General features: G+C 44.1%; 1 protein-coding gene across 1 annotated transcript; it reads right to left on the reverse strand.

Moving 5' to 3' along the window:
- Positions 1-348: 348 nt before the first annotated feature.
- ISOC1 (isochorismatase domain containing 1) lies at positions 349-20,598 on the reverse strand. Its single transcript, XM_084305082.1, has 5 exons — positions 20,247-20,598; positions 6,055-6,174; positions 5,683-5,886; positions 5,180-5,296; positions 349-1,844 (listed from the first exon to the last, which is right to left on the reverse strand). The coding sequence occupies exons 1-5, from the start codon at positions 20,541-20,543 to the stop codon at positions 1,698-1,700; spliced, it is 885 nt and encodes a 294-aa protein (XP_084161208.1). The 5' UTR covers positions 20,544-20,598; the 3' UTR covers positions 349-1,697.
- Positions 20,599-20,897: the final 299 nt, after the last annotated feature.

Here is a 20,897-nt window from a genome sequence, read left to right on the forward strand (position 1 = left end):
GATGCTGATTTATGTAAGTGGACTTTACACTGCTAGGCAACGTCATTAATATAGCAGAAAAGAAGGTAAAAAGTAGGTCAGTGATATAGGACAATGGTTCTTCAACTTAACTCCCCTCCCCTGCCTCTGACTTGAAGCATAATGTTCATTCCTCAAATTTTGGAGCTCTGAATAACACTGCAACATGACACAGAAAGCATGAATTATTAGACATTATCCATCCTTGATCTTTACACAAAATTCCCATGACATCTATAGAAATTCCACAGCTGCACAAAATAGAATAACGTCTATGGCAAAAAAAGCTTTCAGGATTTGCTCTTCAATAAATATCACAAGCATAAGAGAGACAGCAAATGTTAACATTTTATTTGTTTTGAACATATAAAGGTTGTAACTCTGAAACAATTCTTTTAGAGCCATCTTGTGGGGAAAATAAGCAATTTAAAAACATACACGTAGTGTAATTACTTTTCTACCAAAAAGATAAATGTTCAGTATGATATCTTCTAGTATTCTTTTAAAAAAATAAATGTCTCACTCACACTGTAAACTTTATATAACATTGTTTAAACTATTGGAACATGAAGGAAGTGCCTTTATGAACAATTGTGTGTTAAAAGTTTGGTTTAAGATAGAAAATATATATATCAATAAGTTACAGATGCATTTTTCTGAATTATGCTTTTAGGCCAGGTTTCATTCAAACTCCACCCAACTGCAGCCTACAAAAATAAGCACAAACCTAGAGAAGCTGAGGTTTGTTTCAAAGCTTGCTTGGCCAAATGAGTAAATCCAATGGAATTACTAAATGTAACCAAAATGGGATAAAAAAAAAATAATAACAAAATAACTCTAAACACAGTAGTAGAATCAGCAGTCAGAGCTGAAAAGTTTTTGTTCTTTAAATTCTTAACATTACCAAATTATTTAACGTTTTGGTAATCTGTTAGTTCTGAATGATTTAAACCAGTTGTTTATAAAGATCTCATTAAATGACAATTTTCTGTATGTATCTACTTAAATGAAATACAGGTTTGGGCAGTCAGTTTCAGAATAATTGAAAATTATGACACAAGCTTCAGCTATTGAAAGCAATCAAACATCAGCAGCTGCTTGATCTATGCATCTTGTCTATTAAGTAAAGCACTTAAATTGTATCCTAAAGAACAAATGCACACAGGTATTCCAGATAACTTAGTCCTTTTTAATTTAAGTCCTATTAAAATATTTGATTTAGGTAGAACATTAAAGCATATCGCATCACATTTATCCAGCATGTATTTATCTTCTATTAATACAAAAGTAAAACAGAATATCACAGAATATTTCTACAAAGTGCACGATCAAGAAGTTTCACATAAATATGCACTTTTTTTAGCTGTTACAATCAGTGTATAGGATAGATTAGCAGGCACCTCTGTTGATTTGTGTTTGCTTATTTGTTTTTAATAAATATTGAAATCTGACAACAAAAGGGTCCTATGGTACCCAAAGCCTCTGACAGCTGTGACTAAACAGAACATACTGGCACCCAGAAATATAACCAGACAATTTTTGCTAAGGCAAGCACAAGGATGTCAATTTTTAATTTTACACTGCTGCCAAACTTAGTGTGAAAGAAGGTTGACATGTGCACTTACAGCTTTCCATAATATTTAAAGATGACAATGACATTTGCTTCCTCCACATCCTCTTTAAACTTTGGAAAGGAGCCCTGACTCAGGGGCACTCGCCTTAATGAGATTTTGGATTTCTTTGAATTTTGGATGTTCTTTATCAGCTACCAGCTGCAGCAAAATAGCTTCACTAGTAGTAACTATAATTCCAGTACGAGCAAGACGCTGAAATAGAGAAGAGCAGAAAGAGACAAATGTGAGATGTTTTGAAGTGTGAATGAGCATACACTTTGTAAAAAAGATGGATGGTGTTTTTTAAAAACAGCTCCTATTAGCAAGGTATTGCCAATTCAATTACAGAACTTCTTAATGGTGCCATTTCTAAAACTACGATGGAAAGTGACTTGTTAGACTTTATTTAGGAAAAAGGCTGCCCTGGGTTACAAATAAGGCTTTATAGTTGGACTAGATTTTTTTCTCCAAGTCAGATTAATTAAAAAGAAGACCCATGCCCTCTTCTATTAACACCCCTTTTCCCCTATATACTGATGAGGATAGCTTTCTTAATTTTCATGCAGATTTGAAAGGCCTTAGGAAAAAAGAATATAGCTAAATTGGAGCAAAAGGTGTTAAGCAAGAAACATAATTGTAACACTTTCTCTTTCAGGGCTTGTTATCTACTAGCATTTTAGTCTTTGGACTACACTGCACAGTCATACTAAAAACCCCAGGAGACAGAGAGAGAAGCTCTTCTACAGAATGTATATATCACACTAGTAAAACAGTGGTTGCTTTTAACTGACTTCTCATTATAGCCTAAGTAACCCACAGGCTAGCTCTGAAAGAACAGCTGTATAAAAAGCAAAACTGAGAGAGGTCTGCTAGATGTTTTAAGTGTGCTAATAAACAAAGCAATTCTTTGAGTAGTCCAAACCATGTGACATACTGCAGTTTTTACACTTCTTAAGACTGTGGTTGCTGCCTATCTATACAGCAGAATTATCCTTAAGTATGGGCTTCTTCTGCCCACCCCACTCCTCTACCCCCAAGCTTCACAGCAATTGAACAGATGTTTTGGCAGTAAAACTCTTAATGGATCTGTCTTTCCTTCCATCATCCTCTGCCTAGCTGTATGATCCACCAAATCTAGTGCATCTACAAGGTTCTGAATTTACCACGGGAAGGAAAGAGGCGGGAAATACGCAAATAAGTACATTTTCAGTCTGGTTTCTACTGTAATTACTAAAGGAAAGAGATGCTCCAGACTTTCTAGGGCACACAAAGGTCACTGCTGTTTAGTTCTTCAATTACACAGCACTTGATAAGGAAAAATTATTAATTTAGGGGACCAGTAAAGTGTACATATATTTCTTCAAGGAAAGGAAATGTTTTCTTAGAAGACTGCCCTGCAGACAAAGGAAAGAAACAAGCATGCACTGTGTCTACATCACACGAAGCCATTAGAATAGATGAAGAAGAGTAAAACTCAGCAGGAACAGATTCAGCTGACTCAATCTAAGATTAAAAGTGACACAAGGCCTCTTCTGCAGATAGGGCAGAGATCAAGAACAGCCACAACCTCAAGAACAGCTGGGCTGGATTATTTTAGTAATGGAAAATTTGAACTTCTTGATTGCAAGGTTTTGCCTGCTCACATTCTTAAGCACACAACAGAAGCAGATAGAAAAACTATTTAGTGGTGTTCAGGCAGACATGAAGCTTTGGCTATCAGTTAATTCCAACTGCATTTCATAATACATCTGTTCAAATATTCATATATTCTTCACCAGCACCATCAAAACATATACGGGAGGGGAAATGTGAAAAAGTAAAGGGATATGTGAGACCAAACAGGATTTATTTGAGGCTGCTGAGGAATTTAGTTGGAATCATGGCAAGATCATTCTTTACCGTCTGTGAAAGGTCACTGTGAACAGAAGAGGGCTCTCTTCAGGGAAAAGGCAAATGTTACCTTCATCTTCACAGAAAGGAAGAAGGATCCAATGAACTTGGATCAATGAACCTTAGCTCGGCCAATCAGGTATAGAGCAAGTTCTCATGAAAGACAACATAAGGCTCACCAACTAAAAGACTGTGACCAGGAGCTGTCAGCTGTACGTTGAGACTAAGGCAGAATTATCCAGTGCTTTGATATTTTACCAACTTTCTTAAGAAACACATCGCCATGGTTAATCAGGATCATTGACACTCCCACCATGTGACTGTTTCTCCTGGTCTCCCATACCCTGATGTGCCCAGCTCATGCCTTTTCTAGTCCACAGCCCTCACTGTCATTTTTAACAGAGGTTCTATGGCACAGAAAGAAGACAGAGTTGGCAGGGGCAGCCATAGAGAAGGAGGAGGAGTTATCACTATGCAGCTTGATGGCTCACCACAGCAAGAAAAACAAAGCTAGCTATTCATTACTTTAACCTCTGTTGCACTGAACTAATTTCTATGCTTGCAGACACAGTTTAAGTGATAATCAAATGTACAAAGACATACAAAATAAGGCAAATAGGTTACAGTTTGGGTTTTGTTTATTTTGTCTATGGCCACTACTACAACACCACACTGACTTAAGAAGTCCATGATTTCAGTAGATCTCACACTGTGCGTGTCACAATGCAGTACCTCACAGACATCAAGCTTCCACTTCATGGATTTCATCAACTGCTATAGGCTAGTGATTTGTCTTTAGCCCCTAATTTTCCCATTCATGAAAAAGGAGAAATTAAAACTTCTTCACATCCGTGAAAAAAGTATAAAATGCTACAGTTATTACCAGCTTCAATTTCCAAATAACTATAAGGGCCCAGGGCAAAAATTGCAATGCTTAATGCATATATCAGTTTTTGACTCACAACAACGATGCCTGTAGGCAAGTTAGAGTACAGCATAGAAGTATCATTTGCATGAACTTGCTACCACATACTTGTACCTGCTTTGAAATTTTTGTGTTACATTTATCTCCACTTTCTCAACATAAATGTTAAGGTACTAAATGTTAACATAAATGTCTGACTAAGCTCTTTTAAAAAAAAAAGAAAAAAAAAAAGAAAAACAAAGTCTACTATAATCACAGAGTCTTGAGATTAAGCTTTAATTTGCACTGATGAGGAAGACCAGAGGGAGGGACAGACAAGAATGACTTTTCGACTTGCTGTATCACATTTCATTTCAGGGAATTTCAACATCAGAATAAATACTGTTTGGAAAAACGAAAACAAAAGCTCTGTAGTACTTTTACTCTGCTGTAGACATAACACTCCTTAACAAAATATCAGAAAATGCTAATGGTTAGTAAGGGTAACTTAGCCTGCACAAACCAATTACTTTTTTAATCCTAATGTCCTGAACTGCGTTCTACATATTAAATCATGACTTAGGGAGCAAAAAATAAAAAGCTATTCCTTCTGTACTGTGGAAGCTATTGTGAGAATCACAGCATTCTCCTCTCCTTAAGTCTGCATTTGTCCACTGGTTACTGTACTTGTTAGCAAATGCAGAAATTAGCATACAGACCCAAGGGGTAGAAAACCTTAATTAGGAAACATTACCTCAAGAGCAAACATTCTGTCCATCATACTTCTTGATGAGGTGGCATCAGCTACAATATGAACTTCCAGACCTCTGCCAATTAATTCCAGTGCTGTTTGCTGGATGCAGACATGAGTCTACAGGGGAGAAAATGAAGGCCCCCAAAAAAATGTAATAAATCATTACTGCAAAACATGAGTAGCACAATGCGAAGTTAAAGTACATAATTAATCAGGGTTCAAACATGTACTTTTCTAAGCATTACAATAATAGGGAACTCAATGTGGATTTTAAAATGCCAACTACGTTTGAGACAAGAGACTGTAGCTTAAAAATATCTAATTTCAAATTTTATGAGAAAGTATCAAAGAAAAAGAGCATGCGAATAATTCAATCTGTAGAAGATATCTGAACTTTAAGTTCTAAGAAATATAAACTGACCTTTTTTAATTATAGAAAGCAATGATAATTTGTTGGCCAACAGATAATATCAATAAAACTGCAAGAACGGCAAGGCACATACTTCTACTCCAAACAGGACAACACTGCGGACTCCAGGAATCTCTGCTAATGCTGCTTCAACTTCTGGCAATACCATTGAAAATTTTGTTTTAGGAAGCACAAGTTTTGCTCCTGTTAAATCAATTTCTTGTACAGTGCTGCCAAGACCTTTGGGATACTGTTCAGTTACAATGACTGGAATTCCTAAGAGCCGTGCACCTTGGAGCTGCAAGAGGAATGCGGAGGAAAGTGTACAAAAATAAATTATTAGAGAATGGTAATAGCAAAGATACTCTTATTATCTGAAACTGAATAATCAGTAAGCTAGCTATATATAATAATTTACGTTTGTTATCAAAATGTACTACAAGGAAAAAGCAATGAATGAACATACCAGACGTTGACCTACACTGATGATATCACCAAAGTATTTGATGGCAGGCCGGAATCTCTCCTGCATATCACAACAAAAAAACACAGTGCTTGAGGGTGTCAGGTTGCCCAAAGTAGTCATCTGAAAAACAAAATTGTATTTTTAATGTCAGTGAGGACCTTTCCCAAAGAGCAGTGGAACAAGAAAGAGTCTGGAAAACTTCCATCATGGCACCTGCAAGAGTACAGGGCATTTGAGCATCAAGGGACCTTGGAACACTGTGGGAACTTGGAACACCAAAGGGCCTGGAAGCACCTTGAGGCCTTCCCTATTTCTCATGTAATGCTTCTTTGCTGTAGCTGGAGCATTATGGCCTTGCAAAATCCCATTGCTATGAGCAGGGAGCCATGGGATCTGGCCCTGTGCTCCTGTCAGCCTCCCTGTGTTGATTTGATCACTGTTGAGACCAGCTGACTGGCCTTGCTGAACCTCGTTCCCCTCATTCAAGTATTATGGCATTTAGTCTTCTGCTCATACAGGGCATCTTTCCCAGCGCACAGTCCCATGCTGCCTGAGCCTCCGGTCCTGCAGGGGACTTTCCCATCTCTCAAGCCCCAGGATTCCTGGCACTATGGCTTCACAGGGCTTCCTTTGTCTGTCTTAGGTACCACGGCACTTAGCCCTCTATCCTTAAAATACAAACCCCATGGGCCTTTGTCCCTGGTCTTTGAGGGCTTCCTTTGCTTCACTGGAGGACCATGGGGACTGGCCCTACAGAACTCTTTCCCCTGCTAAGGGCTACGGGGCCTGTCCCTCAGCAGCAGGTGCAAGGCTCTGCAACCTAGTCTGAAAACCATGGCAACCCAGAAAGGTTTTGGATACCCCACCTCTGCATGGTATTCAAAGCCAGGCTGGACAGGGCCCTGGCAAACATGATCTAGTGGGTGGGGGGTTGATCTATGGCAGGGGGGTTGAAACTAGATGATCTTTAGCAAGGCTTTTGATACTGTCTCCTATGACATCCTGGTAGCAAAGCTGAGAAAGTGTGGGATAGAGGAGTGGACAGTAAGGTGGGTTGAGAACTGGCTGACTGGCTGAGCCCAGAGGCTAGGGATTGGCAGCGCAGAGTCCGGCTGGAGACCTGTGACTAGTGGTGTTCCCCAGGGGTTGGTGCTGGGTCCAGTCTTGTTCAACATCTTCATTGACGACCTTCATGAGGGAACAGTGTCTGCCCTCAGCAAGTATGCTGATGACACAAAGCTGGGAGGAATGGCCAACAAGCCAGAAGGCTGTGATGCCATTCAGCGAGACCTGGACAGGCTGGAGAGATGGGTGGGAAGTAACCAAATGAGGTTTAACATGAGCAAGTGTAGAATCCTGCACCTGGGAAGGAACAACCGCACGTATCAGTACAGACTGGGGCATGACCTGCTGGAGAGGAGCTCTGTGGAGAAGGATCTGGGGGTCCTCGTGGATGACCATGAGCCAGCAGCGTGCCCTGGTGGCCAAGAAGGCCAATGGGATCCTGGTGTGCATAAAAAGAATCATGACCAGCAGGTCAAGGGAGATGATCCTCCCCTTCTACTCTGCCCTGGTCAGGCCTCATCTGGGGTACTGTGTCCTGTTCTGGGTTCCCCAGTACAAGAAAGACAGGGATTTTCTGGAAACAGTCCAGCGGAGGGCAACGAAGATGATACAGGACCTGGAGCATCTTCCCTATGAGGAAAGACTGAGAGACATGGGTCTGTTCAGCCTTGAGAAAACTGGGAGGGGATCTTATCAATGTTTACAAATACCTTAAGTGTGGGAGACAGTGGGATTTGGCCAAACTCTTTTCAGTTGTTTATGGGGATAGGACAAGGGGCAATGGTCAAAAAATTGAGCACAGAAAGTTCTGCACCAACATGCGAAAGAACTTCTTCATGGTGAGGGTGCCAGAGCACTGGAACAGGCTGAACAGGGAGGTTGTGGAGTCTCTTTCTCTGGAGATATTCAAGGTCCATCTGGATGTCTACCAGGGCAGCCTGCTCTAGGGGACCTGCTTTGGCAGGGGGGTTGGACTTGATGATCTCTTGAGGTGCTTTCCATTCCCTACAACTCTGTGATTCTGAGTTCTTTAAGGTCCGTTACAACCCAAGCCATTCTACAATTCTATGGTTCTATGAACCCAGATAACTGGCCAACAGAGCTGGAGGGTGAGGAGAGCTTGTGGGACTGTCGTGCTGCCTCAAAGGCAGGTGCGAGGTATTATTGAACAAATACCCTTGCTGAATGGACTTGGAGATGTCTGCTGTGGCCAGGGTGAGCTGATGGTGCTCTGGAAAGATCTGGCCAAGGTTGCAGTGACTGGTGCATGACACCGACGCCGAGAAGACAAACAGTTTGTGGGACAGAGTGGTAAGTGACATTGTGCTAGGCACAGACGCATGTGTGGGGCCAGAGCTCTGCCAGAGCGAGCGCTGCGGGGCAGAACGGCCCATTGTGATGGCTCCGAGCAATGCCCTGTGAGAGCCGTGAGCGATGCATTGTGACTGCGTGGCCCTCGCTGCTCATATGCGGGCGCAGAGTCCCACCGCGCCGGCTAGTGCCCGCACTCCGGCTGAGCGGTTCCGTGAGGTCTGGAGTGAGGAGCGAGGTTGGCCTTGGTGCTGGTGTCGTGACCTGGGAGTTGCTGCAGTAGCTCTCAGTGCCCTTCCCAGAGCCATCGGAGCTTCTTCTGCGGCCCTGCGTCGTTCGGGCCGTCGGGAGACCCAGGACGAGCGCTCAGAGCAGCAGAGGTGAGTGCGGTGGGGACACCTTCCCCGCCCTGGGCCCTGGGCAGCTGGAAGGGTTTCCTCCTGGAGGGAGCTGCACAACTCTTGCAGCCGCCCCCGGCTCAGCCCATGACCATGGCCTCTTCTCTGCCTTTTGCAGCGTGACTCCTGCTGCTGCAGCGCCGGTGAGAGGGAGCGGCTCGTCGTCATCAGTTCTCCCCGGCTCACCTCAGCACGTGGAGAGCATGGCCACGGAGCTGGACACCCGCTGTCCCATCTGTCTAGACAGCTGGGTCAATGCCAGCTATGTGGTGCCATGCCTCCACCGTTTCTGCTTTGTCTGCATCCAGCAGTGGGCTGAGACCAAGCCCGAGTGCCCCCTCTGCAAGAGGAGGATGCGCTCCATTCTACATTCAATGAAGGCAGACAACAGCTTTGAGGAGCTTGTCCTTGCACCACCTGCAGGGACATCAGCCATCGCCCAGCAGCCAGGGACAGCACCTGGACACCATGTCTTCCGACCACAGGCAGCTGGACCAGTGCAAAGGGATCCTGTGGGCAGCCTCCAACCCCATATCTGGGCATCCCTCTTCCGACGACATCCAGCTATGCTCCAGCCCCTGCTGCCATGGCTGCGCCAGGAGCTGAGGCAGCTCTTTCGGAATGACAGAAGGGCAGCCTCTGCAGCGCAACACCATGTCATCTCTAGGCTGCGCTTCTTCGGCCTGAATGAGGCAGCTCTGACAGTGCTGCTACGGACGTCCCTGGGAAGACACACGGCTGGCTTCGTGCAGCGACTCATTGCCACTGCTGTGCAGCGCTGCAGCGAGGAGGCCCAAAACCTGCTGGGTCGGGGGGCCTCCCGTGCTGCCGGAAGACAAGAGGGCAGCCGTGCAGCAGTCCCCAGCCACGCTGCCACCTCAGTGGGGACACCAGCTCCTGGAGCAGAGCACTCCGAGGGAACCAACACAGAAGAGCTCCCTGGAACCTCAACTGCTGCCCTCCGGGAGGGGCCCAGTCACCCCCCATCCATCCCAGTTCCCAACCCTGGTGATCAGGAAGTGCCCCAGCAGGAACCACAGGAGGCTGAGGCTGGTCCCTCCACTGCCGGCCAGGGCAGGAACCAGCCACGCAGGGGACCCTGGCGAGCTGCGAAGAGGAGGGCCCCCACTTCCCAGGACTCTGCCCCACCTGCAAAGAGGCCACCCCGCCGACGACACTAGGACAGTGCCCCAGGAGCTGGCGTAGCTGGGGCTGGGCCAGCAACTGGGGCACGTGCCGGCATTCGGGGGGGACCAGAAGGCTCACAGCAATCTGAAGCTATTGGACAAAAGAAATAAAACTATGAAAGCTATCGAAAAAGTCTCTGTATTGCTAACAACACGGCTGGCACTGCTGTCCCCACCCCTGCTGCCATCTGCCCCTCTTCCTACTGCTGTGCCCACCGCTTCCTCCCAGGGCTGTGGGGCCCGAAGGCCGATGGGGTCGGTCTGCTGGGATTGGGGCGCGGCGATGCCACCCCTTCCCAGCAGGGCTGGGGTGTTCGTCTCAGCGCTTCCTTCCGCAGGTGCCCGGCCCCACTGCTGTGCTCCCCCTGACAGCGCGTGCTGCCCAGCTGCAGGCCTGCAGCTCCGCAGAGCTGCTCCCAGGGAGAGGCTTCCAGCCTGGGGTGCCCGGGGCCAGCGCGTGCCCATCTCCATCGCCCCAGGCCTGGCCTCCAGCTCACTGCCCCCTCTGCCCCCGGGGCTTGAGGCTCTGCCCTCCCGCCAGCCTGCCCTGCTGCCCGTGGCCTGGCGATGATGCTGTCGAGATAGCTCCTCCTGCACAGTGCGCCTTGGTGCTGCTGCTCTCTGTAGCAAGCTGGGCTCGTGCCCTGCCAAGACAGGAACCCCAAGCAGTTCAACAAGGGGAAGAGCAAAGCCAGGCACATGCTGGGGGCTGCCCAGCTCAAAAACAGCTTTGCCAAGGACTTGGGAGTCCTGGTGTACACCAAATTATATGTAAGTCAGTAATAAGCCCTTGTGACAAAGGTGTCCAATTGTACCCTGGGCAGCATTAGGAATGTTGCCAGGAGGACGACAGAAAAGATCCCTCCCCTGTCATCAGCACTGCTGGCTACACCTCACCAGTGTGTCCAGTTTGGGGCTCCCCTGCCAAGAGGCATGCAGGCACACTGAATAGAGTCTAGTGCATGGCCACAAAGAAGAAGGAACTGAAGAGTCTCTCTTCTGAGAAAAGGCTAAGACAGCTGTCACTGCTCAGCCTAGAGAAGAGGAAACTTTTATGAAGACCTTGTCAATGTCTATAAACACCTGAAGGGGGTACAAAGTGAATGGAACCAGGCTCTCTTCAGCGGTGCTCAGTAACAGGTCAAGAAACAATGGGCACAAACTGAAACACATGAGGTTCCCTCTGAACATCAACAAACTTTTTTACTGTGATGTTGCCCTGACAGGTGGTGCTGTCTCCCTCCTTGGAGATATTCAAAAGCTGTCTGGACATGGTCCTGGTTGCAGAGGACTGTGGCCCTGAGTGACAAGAAGGATTGGACCAGACTACCTCCAGAGGTCCCTGCCCCTTTCAGCCATTCTGTGATTCTGTGATGCAGGTGACATCTTGCGAGGCTGTCCCTTTCCCCCACCCTCCCAGACAAACATGATCTCCATCCATGACTGCCCCAAGGCAGAGCACTGGGGAACAGGGCAGGCAGGCTGGTGCTAAGAAAAGAATGGTCAGCTTGGCTGCAGGTCTCCAAGAGCCTCAAGAGTTCAGTTTCTATCAAGTGAAAGTCTCTCCAGGTGCATTCCCATAGGAAGACCAGGTCCTCCTCCACGTCTTTTGGATGCTGCTTGCTACTGGCATTCGCAAAACTGGTGGCACAAGGGGCACCCAGCACACAAAGACAGGCTGAGGGAACTGTCTCTCTGCATCTGGGGGAGGAAGCAGCTCATGGCTCCTGGTAGCTGCTGTTGCCCAGTAAATGAGCTAGAGGAGGGAGGCATGTCCTGTTGTCTGCACTCTCCCAGAAAGAAACCTTCCTTAATGACCTCTGCTGGGCAGAAAAGCTGTCCAAAAAAAAAAAAAAAAAAAAAAAAAAAAAGAGAGAAGAGAGCTAAAGTCCTGAAGGTCTCCTCGTGTTTGCTTGTGCTAAAAATCCATGGTGCCCTGAGCAGGTGATGCACAACAGGGCCTGGCCAACTGCAGATGTAGGGCTTCCTTCCCTTCATTTGAGGTCCATAGGTTTTGGCCTAATGGACTTGTAAAGGGCATCTTTATGCTGCTTTTAGTGTCAGTGAGACTGGCCACTTGCGCTTGTGGGTACTCTTTTCCCTCCCTGAGTCAATTGCCATGCATGCTCATGGGCAATAACACACAGGGTCTGTAAGTCCTGCTCAAAGCAAAGGGGAGTCCTTGCACTCTGCTCTCAGAGGACCTCCTTCTTCTCCCTGCCAGATCAGCAGCCATGGGATGGGGCCTGGCCTTCTGCTCTTGCACAGCCTCTCTACTTTGATTTGAGCATCCTTTGTCTTGGCCCTGCACTTTTCAAGGGTAAGACTTATGATACTTCAAGTTTTCAAGTTAGATTCATGGTACTTTGAGCCAAAATATAAAGGTTTCATAAGTCTGATTTTTTTATGTTTCTGAAACAAAATGAATGGCAGTGATACTGAGCAGTACAGTATAGCCACAAATAGGGAATCAAGATTTTATTAGGTGGGACACCTAAGTCACTTTAGATGTACACGGAAACTTCTGAGCTCTGAAATGGGACAAAGGAGCACACTGCTTATAGCCCTGTTAAAAAATACATATCAACAAAATTACATTCTTAAAATTTATATTTGTATCTCCATCTCTTAAAACTAGCACAAAATTGGAATGAATTAAAGATTAAAAAGACCTTCACTTTATACTTAAATTAATTATAAAGATTTTAAAATACCTTCACTTTATTTATAAATAGTGCACATACACACAGCTTCATTGTGTAGTCAGTTTCTTTTGTCTATGAGATCTTGTAGCACAACGCTGATGAAGTCCAAAGGCTAAAACAAAAGCAGAGAAGCTTGTCCGCATTACTACCAGAAACTGAACTGAATGCATATTAATGATGAAAATAATCTCCCAGAGTTTCCCTTGAGGATGTCAGAGTGTAGTGAAAGGGGGCTAAGAAAAAAAAAAAAAAAAAAAAAGACAAAAAATCAAAGATAGCATTTTCACACAGTTTGAAAGAGTGCTTTTTATTTGTATGAAATTGTTTGCATTACCTGCAGAAGCAAAAGATAAGGCTCCAGCTATAGACTACAGGAAAAAAAAGGAACTACATACTATTCTTAGTTATAAGGCAACTAAAGAGAAATTACTTCCATTCTAAAGCTTTTCAGCAGACTGATAAATCAAATTGAATAAACTCCTCCTGGCAAGCACCCATTAATTTTCTACACTTCATTTTCTGCAAATAGAGGTTGAGGTATTTTAAACCAAACTAAAATTAAAAGTGTCAGTAAAATATTTCATTTTGGAAGAACAGGGAATCAGGAAAACTTACATATTAGTCCCAAATTTTTCACTGATTTATCTCATGTCTCTTAAGTAAGTCACTTTTAATCTCAATTCCAATTCTACAAAAGAAAAAAAGTATAGCAGTAGCTATGCTCACATATATGAAATGGCTTGTTCAAGTTACTGTGAAAAGTACATGTGTGTTGTACTGTAAACAGCAAATTCCCACACCTATCAGATTCAGTATGCCACTACTCTCAAAATGTCAAATGTCTGTAACTGTCATTCCTCTAATTCTTATCCATGAAATGGCAACACTATAACCACAAGCAGTTATGAACACAAATTCAGTAATAACTGCAGAGCAGATGCTCTAACACCAGACCCACAGATGCCATGGGAAGATGAAAACGCATCACAAAAGACATCAGGGAAATCTTTTTTCACCAAGAGGGCACAGCAGCACATAAACAGGTTACTGCAGGTGGTAGGATCGTGGATGTTTTCATCAGTCAGTAAGGCAAAATAATAGCCGCTTTGGTCAAGTGCTGGCTTTGCACATGAGTTAGGGAAAACAGCCTCCAGAAATCTCCAAAATTCTTCTGCAATTGTACACCATGTAGTAAACGAGGCCTGGGACCAGGAATGTTTGAAAATATAAGTAAATATTGAGCAACTGTCTCGTTCTTGAACACTGTCCCTCTACATACTTGCACAATACAGAAGTCACTTGCCAGCAAGTAGTAAAGTACAACTGAACACAGTGAGCGCCTCCTGTAACCCATTCTAACTCTGGCCCTTACCAGCATCACACTATTCAGCCATGACATTTAGCTTCCCTACTGCTCAGCAGAGCAACTGGAATTGAAAATGCTCAGCAGTGTGTCTCCTACTCCAAAAATCTGTCATTTTGTCTCAGCATTTATATGACAAGCAAAGATCATTATTTTCTCCTATAAATCTATTCACCACTTTAAAAATTTTAGGATCACTTTCAACTAGGCAAATCATCATGGGATTTTAGATTGATCTACATGGAGTTAATCTGCTGCCTTATGGAACACCTTCCTACGCCAGGGCAACAGATGGCACTAGCTTCCTCAGCAGAGGAACAAAAATGAGTATAAAAGAAAAAGACAAGTCAGAAAGAAGTTTAAGAGTCTATCCTTACAGAAGGATCAACTGCACCAAGATTTTCTCTGCAAAGACCTACCTGGTCTGACATGTGTAAACAAACAAACAAAAAACCAGTGATACACAATTTATATAACTCCTACACAATCCATTCCAAAGCTGTATCTTTACCTTTCATCTCTTTCCTCACCCACAGCACTTGTTGCAACCCAAGACCATTATTTCCAGTTCTGTCCATGGTGGATTTGAAAAAATAACAGCATTACCTTCCTCTTCCACATGTACAGTTATATACAAACATGTACAAACATCTATTACCACATCTCAAGACTCAGATCAGGTCTCAGTTTAGTTTATTTTTTTTTTTTTTTGCCCATACTCTAAAATGTATCTAATGTTTTCGGTCTTTCCTCCTGCTACTGTAATAATTTTCATTGCTCTCCTTGAGAGCCTTTTCCAGCTACAGTCTACAGTAAGGCCACCAACTACTGTAGCAGTAGTACTTCTCAGCCCACACGACTTTTCAATACCAGTAAAGCCTCTGATAAAATGGATCAATTCACAGGCCTTGTAGACTCCATTCAGCTTTTATTTTCCATTATTCTATTTGCCTCTTTTGTGTGTATCTGTGTGAGTGATCCATGATACTTTGACTCCTGAGGTCCATTTTAACCTCTAAATCATTACCTGAACCCTCCCTCATCTTTTATTTGCATAGTTGATTATTTCTACCTTACTTGCTTCTTTCCCGTTTGAACTGCATTGTATTTCACCTTGTTTCTGCAGCTTTTCAGAAAAATGCAGATTTCCGTTCTATTTCTTTCAGATGTTTGCATTTCCTCACAGCTTAGACCCTATTGCAAAAACAGTATTCATCCAGAGTTACAGTAGTGACTTGCATGACTATTTCCAAGCAGCAGACTCAGAACAGATTTTATTCTGTTCCATTTGACATTAATCCTTGTCCCAGACTTCCACTAAATCCCATGTGTTTATGACAAGCATTACATGTAGCAGAAGCAAAAGCCTTTTGCTTTTCTTTATTATCACGTTGGTTTAATATGATTTGATTTCTGTACTTCAGTTTAATATCAGGAACATTAAAACAAAGTTGTGTTGACAGAATATATTTGCTATATAACAACTCTTACAAAATCTAACACAATTCTTAAATTCATTCTCCCATTTATTTTCTACTGATTTCTGTTTTCTATTAACTTGCAATCTGCAACAAACTATGCAACATGTGGCAGGACAAGAAATAGGAAGAAGTTGATGGTGAGATCAAAACCCATACTTGCTTGTTTTCCTCAGAAGAGGACATTTGAAAAAAACAAAGAGCATCAAGAAGTAGAAAGGCAGGTTGGACAAACCAAAAATGGTACTCCACTGCAGCCACACATTCTCTGTCAAAATCCAGCCCAAGCAGAAATCTGCTCAGTTACAATACCATTAAACAGCATTTTTATTTATTTTATTTTTATCAGCTGAAGTTCCCCTAAACTGTATGCAAACTTTTGCATTTGTTTTGTTTCAGTCCTCCTAGTTAAGTTATCAGGGCTTTCTTCCTTCCAGCTGGAAGTTACCACAGCAAAACAAGAATAGGTATGTCAGATGGCAACGTAACCTGATGCAGTTCTTTTACCCAGCTAGAGAAGTCATCTCTAGGACCTTATCCAGACCAGGATTTAAAGGTATGTTACCAGGAGTTACACACAGCTTTAAATCCTACTCTAGAAAAGGCCCAGGTGAGAAAGGACAGGTGTTTTTTTCACATCTATTTCATCTCTGCTGATCATTATTAATCATACAAAGTGTGACTGTGATGAAGGACTGTAATTACAGAATCAAATTGACAAAAGTATTCATGTATACTAGCCCTTTATCTGTACTTTCCCTATCAAACTTCAGGGAACCATTACACAAAAAATGCAATTTTCCCCCAGTATTTGTAGTGGATGAGAACTGAAGCAGAGAGTGTCCCATGTGACATCACTTACAGATGTCTTGCCAAGGTTATGCGCTAGTAGGGCAGAAGAGAGGACCTTGCAGATATGGTATTTCAAAAACTGCATATAAAGACAATGAAAAGAAGTTGAGTATCATATTTTCTGATCCTTTGTTTTTAAAAGGAAATCTGTAAGATTGTTGTTTATCTTTCAAAGAGAAAAACTGAAGAAATTCATCTGCATATAGTCCAATGGAAAAATTAGTTGTAAGTATCTCAGTTTATGATTATATTTATTTCATGTTAAGCTGAAGTGCATTCTTTTACATGCAATTCAATACTTAAAAGTAAAGATTTATCAAGATAAGCATATCATGTTCATATAATTAAGACAATATGAAATTCTTGATAACAACCTGAAGTGATCAAAATGCCTGCTGTGGATTAATGATACACAAACAAAAAAGTGTCTCAATTAGAAGAAACCTTTCATTTTTTTTAGCTCCTCGTTTCCAAATGTTCCTTTCTTCCATCTTGAAATACTGTTTCTTAATTGCAGTAGTAACAGAATTTAAAACTGCACCATTAAAAGTTTAAAGTAAAAATAATTCCTCTCACCTAACTCACATATTGTAATCTGTAGTTTGGCCAGGATTTTCCTGGTCTTCAGAAATACTCAGGCTCCTGTGTTAGGATTCCTTCTATTTCCAAAGCATCTGAATGCTAGATAGATGTACTCAATACATATAAATACATTTGTGTATAAATTGTTTTATTTTTATTTAGTTTGCGTCTCAACAACAATTAAGCATCATTCTCCAAGCTTTTCCACGCAAGAAAAGATATGCATGAGATGTCAACATGTCTTTCGAAAAGAGCTTAAAGCAGAGGCCTTTTACCCTCTTATTTCAATAATAATCTTACCCTCTTACCTACAGAATCTTAAGGTTACAAGTTTATAGATGTAGAACAAGTATTACCAATGAGAAGTCACCTTGAAGTTATGACAGCAACAGTGAACTCCTCTATTACATAGCTATAATAAGCATAGCTGTTTTCTCTTCTGATATTTCCAGTGTTTTTCCTTACTGCTCCTCTTCTCTCTCCAAAGGTTACATTTACAGCAAAAACAATAGTTCTAGCAGTACTATTCAGATATATTTACAGTTAGAAAAGGTTAATGCAGTCCTGCACCTTTCCCCAAAAACTATTATTCTGCTAAATGTTTTAAAACATGTAAATTCCATGAAAAGTAACCATTTCCCTTCTGTTAGTCCCTCAAGGTGTAAGCGAATACCCTCCTCACAGAGGTCAGAGAAGTTCCTTTTTGTTGCAAGTCTATGGCTGAGAAGTTTCAAGACCAGTAGCCAAGCTGAACAGCTGGCTCTATTATAACCTCTCCACAACACTAGATGGAAATTAGAAGTTCAAGTGAGAGTTTTGTAGCAGTACAGCTAAAGAGAACAAATGTAGCTACAAGAGCACAGTAAAAAGGCACAAATATGACTGGAGACGAAACATACAGTAAAAACATCCCTGTACAGATCAAGTCTTATACTGAACTGTGTGGAGTGGCTTTCAGAGGGGAGCATATGGTGATTCCTCAGCGAGATTACTACCTTCCTCAACTGCAGAGACAGGAAATTGAAATAGTCCAGTCAAATATCACTCAGTGCTGGTATTTCTTGAGATACTGCAACGAAACACATCTTTTCACAACAGGTCTGCATAGAAGAGGAATCATTACAAATGAGGACACAACTACACCAGGGGTTAAAAAAAGATTACAAAATATATGTGTGCATTTAGTTAAAAAACACCCCTACAAAAATACTGAAATTAATATCTAGAATTATGGATTCTATTATCTATGAGTCTCAATTTTAAAGCAAATGTCTTTCTGAAAAAGCAAGTCAACTCATATCATTGAGTAAAGGGTATCTCCTTTGAAAGACATGTTCAAAATGGTATTTTTATTGACTATGCTAATTGTAGAGTTGCCAAATCTGTGTTACATATAGCTGCCGAAAAACACCATAAAAATGAAGGCAAGCAATACTGGCACTGTATGAATCAACACAGGGAAAGAAAGTATAATCTTCCCATCTCTAAATCTCATGCATCCTGCAGAATCTAAGGTCTTAAAAAGCACAGCTGTGTCTGCATCAGACCAAGTGTTCCCAAAACAAGTGATCTGTGAGCACCTGCCGGTGGCTTAAGGAGAGCTGACTGACATCACTGATGTCTCCGTCTCATTCTCAGCTGCTGAAACACATCACAGAGGTAACTAAAATAATATTAAAGTACTATCCTTTTCATATCAACAGTTGGTATTGTCAGAGTTGTAACAGTACCAGTGAAAGCAGATAATCAGTTAGACATTGTATTTACACTGTGGCTCATCCTGAATCCTTGCAGGCAAGTTAAAGCTGCGTTGTTGTATGCACTCCGGGAATGATGTATTCTTCCATGTCCCAATACTGACCTTTTACACCATGGTGTGTGTACTGCTACAAATGCTTGTGTTGCATTTATAGTTTCAGTACAGACAGCCATCTGCAAAAGGGTCTCTGCAGAGACCTGCACACAGAAGAAACAAAATTCTGACCTGCATTGCTGCTGTCATAGCCTCAGATTACGCAAGGTGTTTTTGAAATCCTTACTTGACTTAACATCACTCGTACCGACTCTTTGCAAGTTGGGGAGACTGTCCTTTGCAGTTTCTATTGCTGGACTCCCATCCATTCCGCCTCCAACACAGAAAGAAGGAAGGCTTTAAGCTAAATATGATGAGTGACAAATGGTAAAATGAATAATGAATGACCAAATAAGTTTTTCAATGAGTTAAGTCCTTATTTTTATTTCCATACAGAGGGTTAAGGAAAGGAAAAGGACTTCAAAGGCATCCTTGATATACAGGCTAAGCAAACAGGCCACCTTGAGAGTTTACGAGTTCAAGACACTATTATTAAGCAGAGTTTACAAACACTGTGAATTAGACTGTTTCTGGAAACAGAGCAAAGACTACCAATGCTTCAGTGTTTGTGACATTGTTTTTTCAACTTACTTGTAATTTTGGCTCACCAAACTAATACTTCTTAGTTACAAATTAAGAAGAATGCTCTAAATAAAAACCATTTTAAAAAGGTTGAATTCTTTAACATTGGAAAAAGAAAAAAAAAGCAATTTTGCTTCGAGTGCAACTACTACAGCATGACTGGCACGAATCTCCAGTATGCATAAAGACATCTTAGTATGAAACACACGTACTGTATCTGTCTGGCAGTCTGCTCTCCTGGTTTATGGCCACAAAACTAGTGAGTTATGAAACTGTAAATTGTAAAGAGCTCTTTAGGCAAGAATGGATACAGAAATCCTAGAGCTGCGAAACCAAGCTCTGGAAAGAGCAACCTTTGAGTTTCCACCTAGTAACATTATCGCTACCCAAAGCCGGCTAACTCCAGCTGCCTCTTTTAAAGAAGAAGCGTTTATTATCCCAGCCACCGCTCCGCTTCCCTCCCGACGGGAGAAACAAGTTCTCACTCGCCGCACACACGTGGCTGGAGCTCAGACGCCTCCCCAGCCGAGCGAAATTAAAGTTTCCACGCGGAAACGCCGCGGGGACGGGCCGCTCCCTCGGGGCTGTCCCCGGCGCCGTGCTCCCCGGGCGCCGAACAGCCGCCGCACCGAGGGCTGGGGCACCCGGACGGCTCTGCCGGGCTGTGCTGTGCCGGGCTGTGCCGTGCCGTGCCCCCGGCAGCGCTCCCGCAGCTCCCCGCCGCTCCTCCGCGTCCCCTCCGGCGCCGTCGCGGCCGCCCCCCGGTCCCGGTCCCGGTCCCGGTCCCGGTCCGCCCCACACCTGTGGCGGGTCTCACCTGGATCTGCAGCGGCACCAGGCGCACCTTGCAGCGCTCGCTGACCAGGAAGCCCTTGGGCAGGTCTATGTACTGGCTCCACTCCTCGGCGAAGAGCTGCACCACGAACTTGCGGTGCATGTCGATCTGGTCCCCGTAGAGGCTGAGGAACTTCTGGATCAGCAGCTCGTAGCCGGCGCCGTGCGGCACGGTGGAGGGCCGCGCGAAGACGGAGAAGCAGAAGAGGACGGGCACGGAGCCGCCGCCCGCCGCCGGGCAGCCCCCGCCCGGAGGAGCGGCTGCCTCCGCCGCCGCCATCTTCAGGGGCAGCCGAGCCAGCTCGCTGCGGCCCGCTCCTCCTCCTCCTCCTCCTGCTGCTGCTGCCGCCTCCTCCCCTTGGCCAGGCGGGCGGCGCCGGCGGCCCCCAATCCCGGCTGCGGCTCCTCCTCCCCGCCGTGGGGCCCGGCCCGGCCCCGCCGGCCCTCGGGGCAGGGCACACCGCCGGGGTGCCGGGGCAGGGCGGGAAGGGGCTGTGGGGCGGCTCTGTGGGGCCGCCCTTCGCCTCCGCCTCGCAGCGGGCAGGGACCTGTTGCTGCGGGCCGGGGACGGGTCGGCTCCCTCGGGCTGCCCTCGCCCACCCGTGGCAAGCGGTGGCTGGGTGCGGCACGGCGT

The sequence above is a fragment of the Netta rufina genome (assembly GCF_964035555.1).
Source record: "Netta rufina genome assembly, chromosome: Z".
Classification (NCBI taxonomy): Eukaryota; Metazoa; Chordata; class Aves; order Anseriformes; family Anatidae; genus Netta; species Netta rufina.